Below are 16,140 nucleotides of genomic sequence, written 5' to 3'. Positions count from 1 at the left end.
GTAATTTCAGCCCCTATAGTGACACGTGTGCACTTTAAGTGGCAGCAGTGTTTCGGGGCTTTTTGGCAGCCCAGAAAGCACTGAGGGGAAATCATGTGATTAGGCTGTTGCCAGGTCTCTTCTCACCTCATCACGGCCTGACCATCACTCAACGTGAGTAATCTTTTAAGTTCACGGGTTTGGCTCAGAGCCATGAATGTCTTTGGTCAGACAAATATGAGTTTGTCCATCAGCGGGTAAACAAACCGCCAAACTAAACAACACAACACGTAATTTCTCAGAACTTTGCAAAGCATTGATGTGCATATAAAGTTGATACATTTGTGATTAAACCCATATTCACCATCACACCACCAGTAACCGTAAACACTCACACTTAATCGAATACAGTCACACTAATCTCAGTACAGGTTTTAACAATGTCACCGTAATATAATCCAAAGTTTTAACACAGCTGCAACTCACCAAAAAACTACTCACCACGCCAAACAAAAGTCTTTTTTCTGCTACAGTGTGTGCCCCCCAGCTTTGACAAACCCCTCCAACCTGTGTTTACTGTCAGACTCAAGGCCAGTGTTTCTGTCCTGTCTTCTGAGGAGCCCCGGTTCCTCTGTTGCTATTTTTTGCACTGGACGCAGGACAGGGACAGAAGTTGGGACAGGATCAAGGGAGGGAGGGAGGGGAGGAGACCGAACTGGAGCTGGGGAAGCCATGTCTGCTCAGGGAGTCAGTGGGCCGAGGGATTGTAAACAAAGACACACGTTATGGAGAGGAGGACAGCATGTCAGACCTCACTTGTCACATAAGAGGCTGCAGATGGCGTTAAAGTGTCCAAACCACCTGTAGCATCCTTTAATATCTACACCTTAACATCTACTGATCCCCTCGATTTCAGTCTGGTGGTCCTCTTTTAAGTCCAACACCTCCCTGTAGATTTCCCTGTGACTGACGTGTAAGGACAACACCAACACACTCACACAGCAACCTGACAGATGGGAAGAATAACAAACAGGAGCCCCAGTTACAGATTTGACAACAGAGAGGCTTTAAATGTTTTTTGGATCCTCTCATCTGCCATCTTCAAAGGCTATTTTCAGCCAAGCGCCCCAGTGTGTGCTGATAGCATCATCCCTATAAATAACAGTACACGCATTGTTCACCAAACACACTTGTTATAGATTTTCTTTATTTGTAGGCTATGGACTAAATGAATCTGCAGATGTAAACAATCCCTTCTCTTGTCAGTCTGTCTCCCATCTTTCCTCGACTACGATCAGCCTCACACTCTCACGTTTATACTCAGCTCCTCCTTTCCCTACTCCCTGATCTGTCTCTGCAGCTCCTTTTTTACTGCTGACATCGCCCCTCCTCCAACACTTGAATGCACCTTCCCTCTCCCCGCTTTCTCCTCAGTAAAGACTCAGCACTTGACCAGTAAAACCTGCTATGGTTCTTCTCCCATGCTATCCCCTGCTCAGTCCCACAGACATGGATGCAATGCTGCAGCCAGTCTCTGACAGCCCCACAGTTTTCCACCTCTCCTCTGTTTACCTTGCCGTGTGGGATTCCGATGCAGCTCCCCATCTTGTATTCCATGTCCTCCTCTGGTGAAGTGACTCTGGCACTACACGGCTGGCAAAGCACCTTTCTGCAGAACTGCATCGTTGTTAGTCAGACTCAGCATTGCCAAAGCAGGAAGATCTCTGCAGGAGCTACAGAGTGAGGGTGTGCACGCCTCTGTGTCTGTGTGAGTGTGTCCCTCAACGACTAATAAACACTCTGCATTGCATTGCCCATGGTGTCCCTCTGACATATATTTTCAAGCCATTGTTATATAAAATCTACATTACATAAGGAGTCCAACCTAAATCAAATCAGAGTGAAAAAAGGGAGCCACTCTTTCCAGTCTTAATGCAGCCTCACTCTACATCAGTGCACAGGGTGAGCAGACTGAAGCACTGCTTTGGAGAGAAAAAAGCTCAGAGTGGGAGAGAGGAAGAGATGGGAGGCAGCACGAAGTGTGCCTGTCTCTTTAAAAGAACCAAGATGATGCTGGTACATCATCATGATGGGTATGTTTGATAGTATCAGTGCATTCAGCCAAATGAATTCGATCATACTGATATTCACTCAGCCAATATGGAATAACAAAGAAACCCAATAGCAAAACAGAATAAAGAACTTTTATCTTTTAGCTGTTTATCGATTTAGCTGTTTATTGTTTAACTCAACCTTTTTGTTACATTTTTGTAGCATAGTAACAGGGATATATCTATACCTGATGAGTTCCTGACATCTACAGAGAGGAGGTCAGAGGCTGCTCCCTGTTATGCTTCTGGAGGTATTTTGCAGGCATTGTTTGGGTCCCTTTTCTCCTTAGAAAGAGGCATAAAGGCAGATTCTACAAAGTTGTTTTGAGATATCACCTTTATCCTATGATGAATCATTCTTCTCCTGAAGGGAGTGGTCTCTTCTGTGATGAAAACCTCCTCTCCAAACTTGGAGGATCAATAGAAAAGCATTGTGTCTGGCCTGTTTTGGCCTGGGTTGTGTCTAATGTAGCATGACTTTCCACTGTAAGGAATCTAATTATACAAACAAGCAAAAAACAGACTGGTCTTGGACATACTGAAGCCTAAATTGTTCCCGGTGCCAGGCCAGGGCTTTGAATGGCTGCTTGTGCGTGAGTATGTGTATAAATACACTGTGAAGTGATATAGAACCTCTAAGGTTAAAAAATATGTAAGGGTAGGTTGGCCAAAACATCAGTATGCAGTCTAATATCACTAAGATAACATTTTGGCTCCTTAAAAATGAGCAACTCACAAAATTTCCAGTTGAGACAACCATGCATCATAAATACAGGCAGATAAAAGATTCTGACATGGTCCAGGGATCAGACCAGCTGCAGAAACCGGCACTCCAGTGATCACGCTTCATAGTAGGTTTACATGAAGAAAACCAGTGTAAAAAGAAACCTGACTTTCCCTTTCCCTTGATTCGCGCAAGACTTAAGACTCCTATGTCATGGACAGACTAATCCGTCATAGGAAATTATGGGATATGAACAAAATATCAAAACAATCCTTACTGCAAACTTTCTTGCACTAACGATATACAGTTCTGTGAAAAATAAATTAGCTGCAAGTAGAACTGCTGTCAGCAGCAACTTAAAGCAATCACTATCTATGTGACTTCATCAGTCTTTCACATTGTTATGGAACAACTTTAGCCCATTTGTCTTTATGTTGCTTCACTTTATTGAGGTTTGCAGGCATTTGCACTGCTTTTTTTAAGGTCTCGCCACAGCATTTCAGTCAGCTTGAGGTCTGGACTTTGACTCGATCATTGCCACACTTCCATTCTTCTCTTTTACAGCCTTTCTGTTGCATACTTGCTGCTTGCTTGGGATCATTGTCCTGTTACATTACCCATGTTGGTTAAATCTTAACTGTTGTACAGATGACCTCACAATGAAGTTCAAGGTCAACTGAGTAAATCCAAGGTACCCAAGCCATGTGTCTGCTAACCAAGCCGAAATAAAAATCTTCCACCACCATGGCGAGTTAGTGTGAGATGTTTGTGCTAATATCCGGTTTGATCATTGCCAGTCATGGAACCTTCATTTCTACCAATGTGTTATGTCAAAGCTCAGATTATCAGAAGCATATTATGTTAAGGCTTTTGTGTATCAATATTCAAGAGTTGCAATAAAATAATTTTAAAAAACTTTTATTCATTTCTTTTTTATTATTCAAACTTAAAACACAGTAAAAAATAAACAAATGTGCAATAGAACGATTATTATACATTGACCTCAACTGATAAAACTGTAACACATCACTTGAATTTTATTAAGTAAAACGTTTAAGAACAATGTTTAGGTTTTTCAGTGGGGAAGATGGTGTAGTCTGTCAGTCATTCTGTGTGTTTGGAGGCCGAATAATTGAATCTTTGATGTCGAAGGCATCTATGAGCTCCTGAGAAGGACAAAGCAAACTTTACAATTAATATCACAGGCACAAAACAAAATCTTGATTGTAGCTACCGTGCTTTTAATTAATGTGCACTTCAGGCCAAAACCTGCTAACCTTCCATATCTTTGGGCTGATAGAGAGGATACACTGTTTACGGCTGGTGGAACCTCCGGCTTCCACCTCCCCCTCCTCTACAGGAGCTGAAACATGAAAACATTGTTTTATTTCATTATTTACCTCAAGGGATTTTCTATGCTATCCCCCAGTCAGAACAGTACAAGTGTCACATCATCTCACCTATACATGGCAATTTCTCCTCATCAAGATACATTCTTGCCAGTCCATCCTGAAACACAAATGAAACTGTCATGCCTGTTTATGGTCACCAGGAGGCACTGGAGTTCACTTTAAATCTTTAGTAAATTCCATACTCTGATCAGAAAAGAAGTGTGAAAGATGTTCTCCACTGTCCGGGAAAAGGAGCTGGGGTCAATGACGAACTCGTAATATGATATTGGTGAGGTTGCTGTGATAGAAGGAGGGGGGAAAAAAGTACACGTGAGCAACTAATAGTTTACACAGCCGTGCAATGTCTCTGAGGTCGACTTCAAACTCACGATCATCTTGGTAATAACTCTTCAGGTACCCCAGAATCCTTTCCACTTCTTTTTCTGTCGCTTCTTGTTGCGACTCTTCCATTTTCTTCAGCTAAAAGACATTTAATGACACACCGAATAAGTGGGATAGGTCCACAAAATTAAAAAAATAAATTTAAAAATCTGTTGATTTCATTTGTAAGAAATACAATTAGATAATAAAAAGTCAAGAAAAGGCCCTGTCCCCCTAACATTCCTTGTGGATCTCAGTACTTCCAGGAGCAGCTGGTCAGCTGACTTGAGAGTGTGTAGGGGTGAAGAAGCTCAGAGAGGTACGGTGGGGTAAGATTGTGAAAAGATTAAAGTTGAACTTTAAAATATACGATCAGCCAGTAAGTAAGGCCAGGAGAGGGGTTATATGCTCTGTTTTACAAGTTCCTGTTAACATTCGTGCAGCCGCATTTTGAACCAGCTGCAGGCGCAAGAGTAGCGACTCACTGACTCCCACATAAAGAGAGTTGCAGTAATCCAGATGGGATGAAATAAAAGCATGGATCACTGTTTCAAAGTGCTGCCTAGAAAGAAAAAAAATTGACTGTTGCCAATCGCCTTAAATGATGAAAACTAGACTTAACGACCGCTCTGATTTACCGTCTAATTTAACATCACTGTCCAACTTCAAATCAAGATCACTAATAATAGCTTTAAAATAAACTTCCAGGGGTTCCAAATCAACAGAAGAAGATTCACAGGGATCATTTGGTCCAAATACCAACATTGTGGTGGATAATGTGGCGAAACTTTGTGTATGTGTGGAAAATGGAAACAGGGACGGGGTGGCTACTACATTTATCTTAAACTACATGTAGGTAACAGCAGCCATGGAAGTGTCATTTCAGTTACCTGAGTAGGCATTATCCTTTTGGCTTCTTTGCTGGGTGCTTTTCTTTGCCGTTCTATCCTTTGTTTTGGGGGAGGTGGTTCTGCATAGAACGAGCCCATCCTGCAAAGAACCAGAGGGATGAGAAATAAAAAAAAAAACGAAAATCAGAAAACGTATCCACATAAAACCACTGTGTTATTCCATCTTATGCCATAATTTGACAATGCGCCTTCTGTTTAGAACTTCTCATATGTAAAATCCACAGGTGAGGTTGCATTGATGACATTTTGCTCACATTGTTGAGAGTTGTCCACCATATTGGACATGACACCGCCACCAGGGAGGGAAAAATGTGTCTTCCCTGACTGATTGGTGAGTGGTAGGTTGAATCAGCCATAAAGAGGGTGCCACACCAAAAGCCTCCTTGTGATCATTTTAGTCCTGCAGATTGCTTTGTAGTTTCCATGGAAGACACCAACTTGTCTGCAAACACTCACCAACTAACTCCATCGCGGTAGTAAAAAAATGACCACTCGGAGAGTTGCTGGCAAGTGTCTACAGAAAAGCTTCCTGCATGCAATCTACAGGCAGCTGGAGCAATCTGCCAGTGAAAAACAATTAAAAGAAGGATATTTGTGCAGAACAGCAGACCTCTTTGTGTCCAATTTCACCATGTGACGGGCAGCAACCATTCACCAGCTGGTCAGGAAATACACATCTCTCTCCATCACGACTGCTGGTTGCCAGGGGGTTGCTGACTGTGTGACTGGGACCTTATTCACGTCATCGTACAGCATCAAATTCTCAAAATAGCATCACATGACTGCAAAAGCCAGAGTATGACTGAGTAAGCATTACCCTGCTGCAGTATAATTTTGGTGCCACATCATACCATCCATAATATACCAGCATAAATTTTTATGCAATATAAAAGTGTCGCAACCTGATGTGAGTGGTACAACAGTGTCATGCGTTTACATTTCCCAGCAGGCACAACAATGACACAATCCCAGACTGCATAAACAACAGCCAAGAAATTCCAACACCACAAAATACTTTGTAAAATATGCAAGAAATCTCCTCCTGTTAAAGGTAGAAACAACAAACTTGTTTTGCCATTTGAGACAAAAGTACAAAGTTGAGTATACCCAGGCTATGACAGCAAACGACACAACCTGGCATCACTCAAGCACTTGTTATTTGCACTCCATGAGACAGGAGGAGCAAACGGTGGAAGAGAAAAAAAAATAAGAGAAAGGAAGGTTTTTAGGAAACGACAAAGAGCTGTTCAAGGACGCTTTGATTGCTGGCAGCAAATCTGGAACCACTTATTCTACTTTTATGGACTGGCAGAAGACCACGTGCGCTTGTCGAAAGAAAATTTCTGTGTTATTAATTTGCTTCTTCACAGAACATCAGTCTATTTTTAGTTGGCAGGCAAAGACCCTGGCACTGCAGTCCCAGCTAGTAAACAGACTTGCTAAATCACTCACATGTAGTGGAAAGAGGGTGCTGTCCTAAAGCAGCACTCTGCTCTCCTGGCCAATCGGTGCCAGGCGTCCTGTGGCAGGTAGCCATTAGCGGTGTTCTGCTGCTCGTCTTCATCATCTTCTAGTCGGTTCAGACCCATGAAAGACAACTGTAGAGAAACATAGACATGACCACTGCAGTATGTGATGCTTTGGAAGTTGTGTTAAAATCGCACATTTTCCTACATTTATTAGTATTTGTGTCTGTATAACTCACTTAAATGAGCAGGGAAAAAACTAGTACAAAGCTGCTATAGCTACCGCGTTATCATAAAGAAACATAGGGCTGTGCCATATGACTCATATCCCAATATAAGACATTTCTCATCCACCATTTTCTGTAAATTCTGTGAATCTCAAGCAACTCGACTTGTGTGAAGTGTTTTCACTTTTCAGTTGGAGTCAAGTGTTTGGGCAGTACATTAAACTATATATTTTTAGATACAAGTTGTAACGGCCACCATTTCCTTTGTATTTCTTACAAGCCGTGTGGTGGGTAAAAGCCTGTTCTAATGTTTGAGTCTAAGGTTTATTTTTTTGCTTCTCATCCGTAAACTCTCTCCATACTCTTTCTGCTGGTATTCTCTGTGCCTGCATCCACACGATGACCATCCAAACAATTAAGAAAATATTGCCATAAACAGTGTATTTTGTGATACCACAAAACAAATGATAGCGTATAATATGAAACGATAGATGTTTTCATTTCATCATCTGATATATTTCAATCATATCACACAGCCCTACAGACAGATATTTAACAATTCATGATTACTGGGGTTTGTCTGGCCATCATATGAGTCCACTAAACAAACTCCTGTCAGCTTTGTTTTGCCCTCCTTGCCTTTTTTTAACCATACATAACTTAAGGTAAAAGAAAAGCATGTGCAGCTCGAGTTACAAATCCAGACAGAAATACTGCAACTGTACAAAACTGCAAGGTCTGTATGGACCACTCGTGCAAGGTGACTGAAGGACAGACATGATACAGTAATCATACTCACGAGATGCTCAGCAAAAGCAGTGGGATCGAAAGCGGTTCCCTCGGAGAACAGCTGGCTGGCTTTCTCCTTCCCCAGGTCTGTAGCCACAACAAGGAGCTGTGCATCCAGGGCTGCTTCTCTCGCTTGTCGAACTGCCACCAAAACCCAACCAAAAAAATGTAAAGTATAAAGGATTGATCTGCTGGCATGTGTTATTCATTTACATGTATCAGACCTACCATCTTTAAAAAGTTTGTTTGCTTCCTCTAAAACCTCTGTTAGTTTGTTGTTTGAAGGGCTCAGCATATCTTCCCTGTTCTCTGAAAAACAAAACAAGAAGAAAAGCACATCAAGGATTTGTTTGTAATACATACAAATCAACAACTTTGGCCATCCCCAAACCTGCTGGCCTGTAGTCACTCACGTTGTACTGAGCTGATGAGGTCTCTGTATTTGCTCCTTATTTCTCTCCTCAGGCCCTGGTCATTGTCGTCGTCTTGCAGGTCGGCTGGGCCGATGTCACTGCCACCCTCGTCCCCGTCACTTTGCTGCTGGTCTGCTTTCCTTCGGCCCGCTGAGCCATTATGCCGGGGAGCTTCCTCGTCACCACCGCCTTTGGATCTCTTCATCTTCACTCTCGCACTAGTTCGGCTGTGTTTTGTGAAAGGGAAGCAGGCTGACGGAAATCAAACATAAATAAAGCGCGTTTCTATCGATGAACAGGACTAATTATTACCTTCTAAAACAAGTCTTGGAGACAGGGTACAGAAACGGTCTGTTTACGGCTTCGGTTGTCAAGATGCTCGATGTTTTATTGGTACATATACCTAACGTAGCCACACCGTTTTTCTCAAAGTTTAGCCAAAGACACATAAAAAATCAAGATAAAAATCCGCATACGCTAGTGCTTACATGTGGTAAACCCAGCCCAAATATAATATAAAATGCGGATTAGCAAATCTTACCATACAGTTGCTTTTTGAAAAAGACTACTATGTCATGTTAGCTTTAACAGGTCAGTTAACAAAACAGAACCCTCTCATGCCTGCATACGCGAACGCGGAAGTCCTGCAAAGTTATATATCTCGCGTTACTCGTGTACATCTTTGGTGTTCAACGTTAGCCGACGTTAGCTAGCAAAAGCAATAGCCGCTTAGCTTAGCTCAACTGTTGGACGTTTGACTGTCACGGCCAAATAACGTCTTGGTTAAAAGCAAATACACAGCCTGTTGTGAGTGTCACAAATCCACCCGTGCGCAGTTTTTTTTTTATTATAATTGCTTCAACGTACCTGTGAGGCAAACGGACACAAGGCGCGCCAATTGGGTGTCAGCGAAATCGTCATGAAAGTCTAGACTTCTTCTTCTTCTAAATTTTATTGACGGTTGGTAAACAACTGAATGGCGCATTACCGCCACCAACTGGTATGAAGTGTGAACTGGAACGTCCCCCCCCCCCCCCCAAAAAAAAAAACCCCAAAACAAACCCCAAAACAAAACAAAAAAAACAACAACAACAAAACAACAACTAAAATCCTCCCAAACAATTTACCCTCTTTTAAAAACTGGAATAAGGCCTGATAACCTTTACTTCTAGAGTCCTTTTGCAGTAAATAAATAAGATCTAGTTTCATTTTTATCTTACTGAGATTTTGGGTCAGTTATCATCTCTCCACCTGCACTTCTGACAGTGTAAGATGACATGTTCTATCGTTTCGTCTTCTCCACAGTTGTCACATTTCCCTGTTTTATCTTTCCTTATCAAAGTGTAGTGTTCACACCAGTATGTCCAAATCCTATTCTCGATATGACCACCTCCTTATTTCTCCTTTCCTTTGAATGTTGTACATACACTGCCCCTTCCTTTCTATGGCGTTATTTTTGTGCCACTATTCTGAGCGCACGTAAAAAAAAAATGCAGGTGCAAGTGTTGCATTTTGAGGAGAAATTTATTTTGAGCGAAGAAAAGGTAAATTTGAGTGAACTAAATTCATTGCTGCGTGCAAAAAATGTATTTCAGTGTTTGCTATTATCTAAACACACACACAATAGCAGCCCCTGTCGCTCAGTTTTTGCACTTGTGCTTGCTCACATTGTGTTGCTTGCGCTCTCAACATTTCTGCCTGTGCACGCTCAACTCTTTCTGTACACCGTTATATTTGTGCCACAAAACCAGCCAATCACAGACTTGGATGCAAAAAAAATCTGATTGCCTGTTTTTTTGTTTTTTTGTTTTTTTGGAATGCATTTATTGAATAACAAAAACACGGCACAGTGCAGACGTCACAAACAGACAAGTGCAGATGACATAAAGGAGCACAAAAAAGGACAAATCTGATTGCCTGTTCTGGTCTGCAACCTATGGAACGCCAGGACTGCCATAATGAATTAATTAAATACACCATTAAATAATTAATTAAATGTGGCAATAATTAATTAAAATTGGAATTAATTAATTAAATAAATAGTTACGACACATGTAATTAATTAATTATTGACACATTTAATTAATTATTTATGTATTTCACATTTTAATTAATTATTGACACATGTAATTAATTAATTATTGACACATTTAATTAATTATTTATGTATTTCACATTTTAATTAATTATTGACACATTTAATTAATTATTGACACATTTAATTAATTATTTAATGATATATTTATTTATTTCATTTTGGCAGTCCTGACGCCTGGCTCTCGTCATGAAATAATTTTATCTGTCAGCCTCACCCATCAAACTCAGGGGGCGGGGTTAACGCTGCCCATGCAGCTTCTCTAACATTTGATTGGTTGCCGTGCAAAGTAAGTCAAAACAGGTCGATCCTAGAAAATCGATTGCTTGTGTAGACTTGGGGCAGCCAGTTATCCCAGAATGCAGATCAAATCACAAGCAGCAATGGTGGTGGTGTAGTTTTAAAATACCCCGTTTTTCTGTCACCAGCTACACTTTTAACAGTGTTTTAGCCGCGAATGTCGCGACGTATGTCTGGTCAGGTTGTCAACATAGAACATGTTTGCAAAAGTGCTCAGATGTTTTCAGAGATTTCACTAGCTCTGCTAACAGTTAGCATGCAGAGTGCACCGAGGGGGTTACGTTAACCGGTTTGTTTACATATTCCACTCTCCGTGTTCCACATGTTGCATTCGCAGATTCTCATTTTCACCGAACGATCGTCTCTTTCCGCCTGGTCTTGTGTCTCTGTGCTTCTGTAACATAAAGAACGAGCTGACATTTTTCTCACGAAACCAGCGATCAGCTCAACAGACCCTCAGTTTACCTGCATGCATCCTCCTCCTCATCTGTCAGCTGTTTAACACCTGCTGCTAATTCAAGAAACACGCCTAGTTACCTGGTGATAGTCACAGTTTAACTGGGCAGCCGGTGCTTGATATAACGCAATGTCAGCGCATTTTTCTGCACAAGATAAGTAAATATAGTGTTTTCCCCGAGCGCAGAGCTGCTGGAGCTCGTTTCCTTACAGAGCACTTTATAGGCGAGCCAGCTTTATCAGCGGCTGATGTCCAATCACCGGCACACAGCTTTCAAACCTCAGCTGAGTTTTAGCTCTCAGTGGTTAAACGCTGGACTTCATTCACTCAGGTTCTGTCTGTCGGGTCACGTTTACTTCGCTGTTTTATTTACAACTGAGCAAATCGGTTTGGCTGAGGTTAAAGTTACGTTTCATAACTGCATAGTTTCACAGACGTTTAATGGTTCACTGGCACATGTGTTAGACTGAACTATCATCTAAATATCATCTGTTTTTTAATAGTTATTCAACTGTATTCTAAGCACCAGCTGTCTGTTAGAATGTGATTTTTTCTCTCTCTCTGTTGGCAGAGGTATAAAAATGCGCAGGAAAATCTGACATGCATGGCGAACTTCACCGACGATATTTAGGGAGGAATAAACACACATCAAACATAAATGAACCATTTGTCTGTCTCCATAATTGAGAGAATTTTCTCTTCTTATGTCAACACTCTCTCTCTTTTTTTTTTCTTTTTTTTTGCTTTTTCGGTCATGTTATGTTTACCTGTCAAAGGCTTGTTACAAACTATGAAACACATTGTGCAGACTTCTGGATGTTAGAAGAAAACTAATACTGCATATGAATGAGACTAAAGGCAGGAAGGTGTCCTTTAAAACTAAACATGTTAATAGGACCTCCCTGTTTATATCATAGTTTATGATATAGCACGTGTATTTCAGTAATAGCCTGCTGAGGCCACTATACGTGCTGGCCTCATATCAAATGTGAAGGCAGACTGAGTCTATGTTTGACGTTTTTTATATCTAATCTTCCTTTTCAAACATTTAAACAGCAGCGAGTCTGCAGCTGAGGGAATACAAACTCAAATTGTCGGAACAGGTTTGCTCGTTTCTTGGATTCATTTGGTGATTTATTAAATGTATAACTGTTATTCTAATCTGCTGCTGAGTCTCTTACACTTTTCTTTATGCTGTATATTTTCACGTCTCTGGAATAGTTGGCAGTTAGATAGTCAGCTGGGAAACTTTGTGTTAACTCATGGAGCTGAGGATATCGTGGATATGCTGACCTCGCTGCGTGGTGTACAGAGCGAGGTCAGCATGATTAATATTCACAATAAAAATATTAGCCGAACATCATGAAGTCTGTATGTGTTTCATAGTGTCGAACAACCTTTGTACAGTTAAAGCCAGCAGTTACTACATGACGGAAACACCAACGTTATCTCTTTTATGTGTTTATACACAGGTCACGCTGATTACTGAACAAAAACCCAAAGATCAGATGTTAAACAGATTTATTTGCTCTCTCTCCTCCTTAAACATGTTTTTAATGTTAGTTATAATTCAGAATTGGCGACTGAAACACGTAGGACACATAAGAACATCAGGAAATAAAACATCGATAAATATAACCTCAGTAAAAGAAGTCAGCGGGGGTTACTACAGCTGTGTACCGGGGCCTGCGCTTTGTCGGTGGGATTGCTTGCGAGGCGAGCGGGTCTATCCCACGCTTTGCCGTGAGACTGGGCAGACATCTCCGAAATCATCGAAACACTTTTGCAAAGAGGCTGTATCTTGACAAACCGACCAGACACATGAAGATTAAACCACTACATTCTCGGCTAAAAAAATATTAAAACGGTATTTGGTAACACACAAACAGGGTTTTTCAAAGCTCAGTTCTGTTAGCTTCCACATGCCGGTTGTTGTGTGCTAGAAACAATGGCCACCAGGCCAAAGCAATGGTTTTGACTCGATCAGCGTTAACCCCGCCCCCTGAGTTTGATGGGTGAGGCTGACAGATAAAATTATTTCATGATGAGAGCCAGGTGTCAGGACTGCCAAAATGAAATAAATAAATATATCATTAAATAATTAATTAAATGTGTCAATAATTAATGAAATGTGTCAATAATTAATTAAAATGTGAAATACATAAATAATTAATTTAATGTGTCAATAATTAATTAATTAAATGTGTCAATAATTAATTAAAATGTGAAATACATAAATAATTAATTAAATGTGTCAATAATTAATTAATTACATGTGTCATAACTATTTATTTAATTAATTAATTCCAATTTTAATTAATTATTGCCACATTTAATTAATTATTTAATGGTGTATTTAATTAATTCATTATGGCAGTCCTGGCGTTCCATAGAAATCAGCTCGAAATGACGAAATGCAATATCCCAGAATCCATTTCGTCCAAAAACTCAAACGAGGCAGTGGCGGAGGAACACAGAGTGGCGGAGTTTGAAATATTACTCTTTCTGGGTCACAAAATAAACTTTTTTCTTTTTACTTTTGTAAAGTAACCTAAAATTATTATTGCCTCAAAGGGATTTAGTATTTTGCAAGATTGTTATTTACATACTTATTTGTATAACACTTTTAACAAAATACTCGTGTTACCTTGTTTTGTCTAATTCATACTGGCTGCAAGATTTACCCACGGTGGTACCACAGGAGCTGTGCCAAGAAGCCCCCAAGACCAAAAAAAACCCCATTTGTTTGTGAAGCATGCTGGTCAGAAAGTTAGGGTCGCTGTCAATTTTTCAATGTTTTTGAAATGTTTCTTGTTTTGTATCGTTGTCTCCTATAATATTTATTGGTTGTTTATTTGTTTATTAATTCATTAATTTATGTTCGTGTTGCTGTGTGTGTTTCTGTGTTGTTCACAACATTAGAGTTCAGCTTTGATTGCAATTTGTTTGTAGGATTATTCAATTATTTTGTGTTTCCTAACATGTTAGCATAGTTACTGTATGCAAAGAATTAATATATATGTTGTTCCATGGTTTACTGGTGTTGAGCTTCCGCTGTACCCCCTGTTTCTGGTCTATTTGTTAGTTTATTTTAACTGGTGGTTTCTTCTTTAATTGGATGTAATTGTTATTTGTTTTTGGTTTTCGTTTCAATTAATAAGTGCTGTATTGGAATGACATTTTTATTACCGTTGTTTTGTCTTTCCTATTACTTGGTGTTCCTAATCCTTTTTTTGTATTATTTTTGAATTACAACATTTTTGAAATTTGACTTTTTATGCACAGGTTGAAAATGACATATTATCGGTATTAATGTTCTTTTAAAAGTTATTCAGCAGTTCTTGGAGAGTGTTTGGGATATAATATGTCACATGTAACCCTTCTGGATGATATCCAACAAGTTTGAAGCAGAAATATTGTTTCAGTGACAAGTTATAGTCCACAATCACTTTTTGGCAGGTTGAAAATTGCATATTGTCAGTTTTATTGTTCCCTTAATGGTAATTTAGCAGTTCTGAGGGACTGTTTGAGATGTAATATTTGACATATGACTGTTATGGCCCTGGCCATAATCTGTTTTGGTGGTTGTTTTGGTGGTTGTTTTCTTTGTCTGTGCCTTTAAGTCTTTGCAGGTCCCTGAGTGGATGAGCAGACGGCTGCCGATTGGTCTGCCGATCATGGGTCGCATTCAAAATCCCTCACCAGCAGTTGTCCTGGGGCAGCCACTGACAGGAGCAGCAGCAGACCTGACCCTGGCCCTGGCCTCCAAAACCTGAGACATTTGTGCGACCTTCTGAGTTCTGTATATAGTGTGTACATTAGTTTTCATTGTAAATAGCACTGGAACAGAAGGGGTGAGCTGCCTTATTGTTTTCCTTGCACTGTTTTCTCCTGTTTATTTCAGTTAGGGAGTTGGGTGTAGCGCTTGTCTTTTGTTTGATGTTTGATTTCACATAGGGTTTAGATAGCACCTCCTCCTGACTTAGCTTGTTTTGTTTGTTATTTTGGCCTTTGTTCACCCCGGAGCTTCATTTTTGCAGTGTAGAAAAATAAACCACCATTCACTAAGAGATTGGTTTTCCCTCTGTGTATGGTTTTGGGGACCAGGGCGGGGCAATTTTCCAAACCTATGTTGCATCCCTGTACCCCTAGACTTTTTGGCAAGTCGAAAATGGCATATTATGGGTATTAATGGTCCTTTAATAGTTATTGAACAGTCCTTAGAGATTGTTTGAGATATAATGTGTCACATGTAACCCTTTTGGATGATACCCAACAAGTTTGATGCAGAAATATTGTTTCAGTGACAAGATATAGTCCACAATCACTTTTTGGCAGGCTGAAAATGGCATATTATCGGTATTAATGTTCTTTTAAAAGTTATTCAGCAGTTCTTGGAGAGTGTTTGGGATATAATATGTCACGTGTAACCCTTCTGGATGATATCCAACAATTTTGAAGCAGAAACATTTTTTCAGTGACAAGATATAGGCGGCAATCACTTTTTGGCAGGTTGGAAATTGCATATTATCAGTTTTATTGTTCCTGAACAAGTTATTCAGCAGTTCTTGGAGAGTTTTTGGGATATAATATATCACATGTAACCCTTCTGGAATATATCCAACAAGTTTGAAGCCGAAATATTGTTTCAGTGACAGGTTATAGGCCACAATCATTTTTTGGTAGCGCTAAAATGCCATGTTCAGTCGTTATTCTGAACAAACAAGAAAGAGTCATGGTGATACTGGCACAATAGGTCTTTATTGTTTTAACTACTATTCGACAGTCTTATAACAAATATGAACAACAAGAGTAGACATCAGGGCTGGACTGGGACAAAAAATCAGCCCGGGCATTTTGACTAGAGACCGGCCCACCAGGTATTATAGGAAAAAC

General features: G+C 40.1%; 1 protein-coding gene across 3 annotated transcripts; it reads right to left on the bottom strand.

The window, feature by feature from the left end:
- Positions 1-3,730: 3,730 nt before the first annotated feature.
- Positions 3,731-9,356, bottom strand: nsmce4a (NSE4 homolog A, SMC5-SMC6 complex component). Of its 3 annotated transcripts, none has more exons than XM_080868142.1 (11): positions 9,260-9,356; positions 8,393-8,644; positions 8,208-8,288; positions 7,990-8,120; positions 6,950-7,095; positions 5,477-5,576; positions 4,595-4,685; positions 4,409-4,503; positions 4,275-4,323; positions 4,092-4,177; positions 3,731-3,980 (listed from the first exon to the last, which is right to left on the bottom strand). In XM_080868142.1, exons 2-11 carry the CDS (start codon positions 8,595-8,597, stop codon positions 3,915-3,917), a joined length of 1,050 nt encoding a protein of 349 aa, XP_080724268.1. In that variant the 5' UTR covers positions 8,598-8,644; positions 9,260-9,356; the 3' UTR covers positions 3,731-3,914. The 3 variants fall into 3 exon arrangements, with proteins under 3 accessions (XP_080724268.1, XP_080724269.1, XP_080724270.1); XM_080868143.1 differs by having other exon boundaries at positions 8,393-8,619; XM_080868144.1 differs by lacking the exon at positions 9,260-9,356 and having other exon boundaries at positions 8,393-8,690.
- Between the last annotated feature and the right edge of the window lie 6,784 nt (positions 9,357-16,140).

Source organism: Rhamphochromis sp. 'chilingali', assembly GCF_963969265.1.
Source record: "Rhamphochromis sp. 'chilingali' genome assembly, chromosome: 20".
NCBI lineage: Eukaryota > Metazoa > Chordata > Actinopteri > Cichliformes > Cichlidae > Rhamphochromis > Rhamphochromis sp. 'chilingali'.
The sequence above is the reverse complement of the archived record's forward strand: the minus strand, read 5'-3'. Positions and strand labels throughout refer to the sequence as shown.

Coding starts and splice junctions, on each gene's coding strand:
- nsmce4a (XM_080868142.1), bottom strand. CDS start 8,597: ATGAAGAGATCCAAAGGCGGTGGTGACGAGGAAGCTCCCCGGCATAAT. Junction 7,096..7,989: donor CTGCTTTTGCTGAGCATCTC/GTGAGTATGATT, acceptor GTTTCTCTACAG/TTGTCTTTCATGGGTCTGAA. Junction 5,577..6,949: donor GCACCCTCTTTCCACTACAT/GTGAGTGATTTA, acceptor GGTTCTTTGCAG/GATGGGCTCGTTCTATGCAG.